At 35.8% G+C, this 6,542-nt stretch overlaps 1 protein-coding gene across 2 annotated transcripts; it reads left to right on the forward strand.

Moving 5' to 3' along the window:
* The first annotated feature begins 1,408 nt into the window (after positions 1-1,408).
* LOC121984341 lies at positions 1,409-6,196 on the forward strand. Of its 2 annotated transcripts, XM_042537231.1 has the most exons (4): positions 1,409-1,717; positions 4,013-4,364; positions 4,491-5,596; positions 6,070-6,196. In XM_042537231.1, exons 2-3 carry the CDS (start codon positions 4,014-4,016, stop codon positions 5,106-5,108), a joined length of 969 nt encoding a protein of 322 aa, XP_042393165.1. In that variant the 5' UTR covers positions 1,409-1,717; position 4,013; the 3' UTR covers positions 5,109-5,596; positions 6,070-6,196. The 2 variants fall into 2 exon arrangements, 1 of the variants encoding a protein (XP_042393165.1); XR_006112856.1 differs by lacking the exons at positions 4,013-4,364; positions 4,491-5,596; positions 6,070-6,196 and adding exons at positions 2,375-2,904; positions 2,985-3,857.
* The last annotated feature ends 346 nt before the right edge of the window (positions 6,197-6,542 follow it).

Consider the following 6,542-nt stretch of genomic DNA (forward strand, 5'->3'; position numbering starts at 1 on the left):
CATCTTCTCTGACTCAGTTACACTCCAATGCACTTCATCAATGATTCCTAAGATGTTCCATTCCATCTTTTTTTTTTAATCTTAATAAACCTCAAAAGTCATCATCACCCTTGGCCACGCTAAATTTCCATGTGTATCTACAATATAATAGATACAATAAATCGGATCCTAATTTAAATTTTTACTCAAATATTAAAATTACATGATCAATCCTAATAATTAAGGACACAATTGCACTAATAGATAGAACAAAATAAAATTATTATATGAACCAACTTTAGTATCTATATCTTTTTCTCCAAAGATTACAATATTAATCATTCTATATCTTGATTCATTATTAATAATATTAGAGATACACATTAAGAACTTTGACACTTCTTGATTAATGCCATCTATGTATCATTTTTATATTTATGTTAACTTTCATTATCATCATATTACATCTCTACAAAAGAGAAGTATATTGATTTCATTATTCTGCAATCAAATTTTATCATGGTATATTAGAGCCAACTTCAATCTTTTTGTGGTTCTTAATTAGAGGAAAGACTATAGAGTCATCGTGCCCTCTCCTGTCTCCTTAACCAATAAACCAACACATTTCACTATCCTCCTTTCTCACTAACTATGGACCAATGGTGTCAGCACTCACGCAATGCTAACGCATCAAAAGATGTTGACACACCACGACCTCCACGATTGTCTTCCTTTTTGTTGTTGACACCATGCCCCCTCCAAAAAACATGTAAATCATTCATAGACCATATATATCTTACAAATATTTTTTTATATTGAAGTTTGTGCAAATCATCACACCTAATTTTCCTCTGAAAGTTTTATCATGATTTTATTGTAACAAGAAATTAAAGTAGTAGTGGCAACGATGAAGTAGAATTTTTTTAGTAGAAAATTAAGTGTTTAAATCAATACAATACTAGATAACTAACATTTTTATGGAATAGATAGTGTTACATTTAGGAAGACGCCGAAAGGTTGGTCTTATAACATCGGAAAGAGACCAGAGAGATGTTGTCTACTAGTGAATAGAGCATTAGTCACTTTACCTCTTGTTACTTTCAAGGAAGACACTGAGGTGTAGAATAAACGCTCAAGAATTAGGAAGCCACTAGAGATATCAAAGTACTAGACAAATGCTCTCAGTTAGAGAATAGAGTTATCAAAGTATTAGTGACTGTCCAGAGTTGAAAATCACAATCACGACATAGTGTAGGTAAATGATATTAAGGGCTTGCTTGGTTAGAGGGAGTTAACCAAAGGAAAGAGTATGGGAATCAATTGGTATGTTTGGTGAGTGGGATTGTTTCCTAAACAGTAAATTTTATATACTAGTCTATGGGTTTTCTCCAATCCCTAGCAAATTGGGGGGAATGAAAAAACACTACTATTCATTCCCGATCCCGATTTAGCGCGCGTGCTTTCCCTCCATCTGCCCTATTTCTTTTCTTCTCCCGTCCAAATCGCCACAGCTCGTCCCGACCAGTTCTCGCCACAACTCTTCCCTCTCCTCGACGTTGTCCTCACCGTGAATCCGAGTCCTCTCCGTGACGCGTTGGCATTCCTCACCAAGTTCTCGCCATAGCTCTTCCCTTTCCTTGACGTTAGGTTTTTTCCTCGACGTCAACCTCGTCACGAATCTTCCTTCTCCGTGACCTCGTCGTGACTCTTCCCTCTCCTCGACGCAGTTCCTCGCCAGGTGAGCTATCTTCCTCACCAAGTTCTCGCCATAGCTCTGCCCTTTTTTTTTTTTGCGATCTTGATTTTGTTCTGATTTTTGTTCTGCGATCTTGATTTTTTGTTCCCCACAAAACTGAGCAAGTTGCCTTGTCATCTTCCTCACCAAGTTCTAATTTTAGTTCTGCGATCTTGATTTTTTTTTCCCCCACAAAACTGAGCAAGTTGCCTTGTCATCTTCCTCACCAAGTTCTGCTATCTTCCTCACCAAGTTCTGCTATCTTCCTCACCAAGTTCTTCCTTGATTTTTTTTCTACTATGTTCCTCACCAAGTTCTGATTTTTGTTCTTCTTTCAAGTCATCTTTAGGTATTTTTATTTTTTCTCAATCTTTTCTATCTAGTTGCCTTGTCATTTATTTTCTTTGTACTATTATGTGAGCATGCAACTAACCAGCTACTGATATGAATGTTGTTCCACACATGCTGCTCAGAATGCATTTGTTTTCCACACATATGAATGTTCTTCCATGTCATCTTTTTTGGCAATTGCTAGCAATATATGATGCCCATGATTTGTTTCTTGTTTTGAAAATGGTAACCAATTTGCTTGTTACTAATGATGCTTGCCCTACCTTCCAATCCAGAAGTTACAATTACTTGCTGAATTTTTTTATGTAGATCAAATGGCTCGGCTTCCTATTATCGAACAACGGCGAAAACTAAAGAAACTATTATTGCTTCAACAAACAACCAACAATATGCTGGTCTTGTTATTTGCTCTATATTATGTACTCATTTGTTCATACCTTCGATATAATGTTCGTCATATCAAAACAAAAGAAGAAAAAAGAGTCAATCGAATGAGATGGATGTGTAGATTGACAATGGATTGTGATTCTGCTTGCATTAGTCAACTTCGCATGGATAGAGCAACCTTTAGGATATTGTGTGATATGGTAGCAAACATTGGAGGACTAAAACCCACTAAGAACACATCCATAGAGGAGGTTGTAGCAATGTTCATATATACCTTGGCTCATCACAAAAAAAGTAGAACAATTAGTCTACTTTTTTACCGTAGTACAGAAACAGTGAGTCGGCAATTTCATCAAGTTCTTAATGCAATTTTAAAATTATATCCTATTTTGCTCAAGAAGTCAGAACCTATTACTCAGGATTGTCAAGATGAGAAGTGGAAATGTTTTCAGGTACTTTTTACATCTAACATCAACTTTAATACATGTTTTTTTTATAATAAGTGTTAATCGTATAATTGTTAACTTTGTAGGGATGCTTAGGAGCGTTAGATGGAACATTAATTAAAGTTACACCTCCTACAGAAGATAAACCTCGTTTTCGCACTAGAAAATGGTGTATTTCAACTAATGTATTAGGTGTTTGTTGCCCAAACATGCAATTCATATATGTATTACCTGGTTGGGAGGGATCAGCACATGATGGTCGTGTGCTTCAAGATGCGATATCAAGACCGCATGGTCTAAGGGTCCCTCGAGGTACATTTGCGTTGTAATGTATACTATAAATTTTATTTTTATTTTTTAATGTTACTAACAATTTCATTTATATTCAACAATGAAGGTTGTTATTACTTGGTTGACTCTGGATATTGCAATGCAAATGGATTTCTTGTCCCATATCGAGGACAACGATATCACCTAAAAGAATTTGATGGGCATCGACCGGAGACACCAGAGGAATACTTCAACATGAAGCATTCCAAGGCTAGGAATGTTATAGAAAGATGTTTTGGGTTGTTAAAAGGGAGATGGAAGATTCTTGCATCACCATCATTTTTCTTCATTCAAACCCAAATTCGGATTATCATGGCATGTTGTCTTATGCATAATTTGATTCGCAAGTTTATGAGCTTTGATCCACAAGAGTCACTTATAGCAGATGAGAAAGAGGAATCTGATGGGGGAAGTGACAATGAAGAAGTAGAGTATATTACGCAAATTAATCCAAGTAATGAGTGGTCATCATTTAGAAATAATATGGCAACCAATATGTATAACACATGGTCTACTAGACCTAGTGGCAATGTTAGTGATTGAGTTCTATTTTGTAAGAATGTTATAACAATTGCGTGTTCTGATTTTATATATGTATTTGAATGGTACCAGTTCTACTCGACATTATAAGATTCATATATTGCTATATTATGTGGTATTTTGTTTTATATGTATACTCGACATTATAAGATTTATCCATCAGTCATTACTAATGTTAAAAAAGTTCTTTTATGCCAATATGATATTCATTTCATACCTCTTACACTGTCATCTTTTTTGTTAGGATGACTACAATTACTCCATCAATTGCACGTGGAAGAGGGAAAAACAAACAATATTGGACGGATGAGGAGGTGGAAGTGTTGGTTGACGCTCTCATAGAACTGGCTTCCGATCCTTTATGGAAGGTAGATACTGGTTTTAAAAATGGTTATATGATTCAAATACACAAAATGGTATTGGGTAAGATTCCAAGTTTCAATAAAGCAGTTATTCCTCATATTGAATCCAAGATCAAATATCTTAAAACCAAGTACAATCCCCTCTCTGAAATGTGTATGCAAAGTGGGTGTCAGTGGGATGACGTGGAGCACAAGATTAACTGTGAAAAGCAATGGTTCGATGAATGGTGTCTGGTAAGTGCTTTGTATGCATCGATCATTTTTTAAGATAGTACTATAGTGATTATTTCTCATAATGGCAGTACATTTTCAAAAATATTATTTTTTATTTTGTACCTCTATTTGTATTCTTTTGTGTAGACTCACCCTAATGCTGCTGGATTGAGGGATTTTAAATTTCCATATTTGCGCAAACTGGACATTGTGTGGGGAAAGGACGGAGCCACGGGACTTAGTGCTGAAGATGTGGTTGACGCAAGCATGGATGCTAATTGGCAAAAGAATTTGAATGTGAGTTCTTCCTCGGACAATGAAGATGAACCTGTTTTGGACATCCTATCACAAGGCTCACCTTCGAGTTCGTCATGTAACAATGGATCGAAAAAGAGAAAAAAACTTTCACCAAGAAGGGAAAGTTTTTACAAGAAAAAGAAAGCAGCAACACCCCAACAAACCATTGACTCGAGATTGGACAACTTTACTAATAAGTTTGAGGTCATTTGCGATCAAATGGCAACACAATATGGTACTATTACAAATGCTTTGATTGCAGAGTCCAAGCCAGAATGCATAGGTGGTGAAAAAATGCAGGAGGTTATTGCTGAACTACTTAATATTAGCATATCTCCAATGGATGTTGGTAGGGCTGCTGAAATTTGTTTCAATGACCCTGCCAAGGTTGAAGTTATGTTTGCCTTGCCAAGCCATTTGCGAAGATCCTATGTGCTTGGATTTATCTATCCATCTTCTATTCCATGAAACATGTGTGGATTCATGTTTTTTTTGTTGATGTTAAATAACTAGGTTATTTTGAATTGCATTCGGTATTTTTGAAGTTGTAATATTGTAGTTAGACGCATGCAATATTGTGTTAACCTAGTTATATTGTATGTCGGTAAAAATATTTTGTAATATTTAGGCATCAGCTAGACCAAAACTTATATCAATGCTGTAACTTTAGCACTTGCTGATTTAGATTCTGTTTTATTTTGATGAAGTTATTGTTGGCATATATTATGTGTGGAAGTTGTTGTTTGTTGGCTTTCAGATGGTGCAGGAAAGAGAATGAGGGAGCTCTGCTGAGCTGGTAATTGATTGGGGCTGCAATGTCTTTTCCTTGTCTCTAAGATCTGGGAGCTGCTTTTATATCTGGACAGAATGAACATAAACAGATTAGCGCCTGCTCCAAGAAAAATGTCATGTCTTCCTCCTTAGGCTCATCTAGTTTTCCTACTTCACAAAAACAGGTGAAATGCAATGTCCTTATGGCATCCACCACCATTTATTTTAATTATGAAGTGCTTGTAGTTTGAATGCAACTTGACTAGAGCATATCTAGCTCTCAACCAATAGGATTATATCTAGCACACCCCCTTTTGTCTCCCATTTTAGACTCTTTAATCTAAAATCTAGATACATATCATCGGCAATATTGTTTCCCCTAGCAAGTATATAAAATGTTTAGCATGTTACATGGTCAGTGCTATGACTGAGTTACTATATGAAGTAAGCACAAAATAGTTGAGCCTCATGACTTGGTGTTGATGATGATAAGCATGATTTGAGAAGGAAAGAAATTTGAAAATTTTCATATATTTTACATGTTAGATTTTATAGTAACTGACTTTTATTATTGCTAAAATTAAATTGCTCGGAGTTCCTCATGCTATGGTGGTTGCTCGGTTTGATTCCTCTGACATTTGATTTCATTTTCCATCAGGACAACGTTAAAACTCGTCCTGCTTCAATTCTTGAAATGGAAAGTAGTCAGCTTAGCCCAATATCTATTCTGGAGGCTTCATTTTCAAATGACAGTTGCTCAATTGGGAGCCTCAATGAGAGTTCAGGTGCTACAAAATTTATCATTTTTTCTCACTTTGAACTCCTTTGTATATATATATATATGTTTACTACTCCCATGAACATTGAGATTGAGAGCTAAGACCATATTTCGTCTACAATGTGCTTGCTTTCAGTCGGAAGGCTGCAGGTTGGTTTGGTGGGAAATTGCAACACACCACAATCAACTGATACAGACGTTGATCTTTTGGATTCAGCAACTTCAGTTGATCTCAGAAGGTCTATTTTAGACAAAATCCAGTATATGAGTCGCATAACTTCAAGTGCCGATGACATTCCTTATGAAGTTGGATTCTCAAACTTTGATTTTTTTGAAGCTAGGCGTTTCATTTC

The sequence above is a fragment of the Zingiber officinale genome, chromosome 5B, assembly GCF_018446385.1.
Source record: "Zingiber officinale cultivar Zhangliang chromosome 5B, Zo_v1.1, whole genome shotgun sequence".
Classification (NCBI taxonomy): domain Eukaryota; kingdom Viridiplantae; phylum Streptophyta; class Magnoliopsida; order Zingiberales; family Zingiberaceae; genus Zingiber; species Zingiber officinale.

What these genes read in the sequence shown, in the direction of transcription:
- LOC121984341 (XM_042537231.1), top strand. Translation starts at nt 4,014, where the DNA reads ATGACTACAATTACTCCATCAATTGCACGTGGAAGAGGGAAAAACAAA. An exon ending in GGTTCGATGAATGGTGTCTG is followed by an intron (nt 4,365 to 4,490) that starts GTAAGTGCTTTG and finishes TCTTTTGTGTAG; the next exon opens with ACTCACCCTAATGCTGCTGG.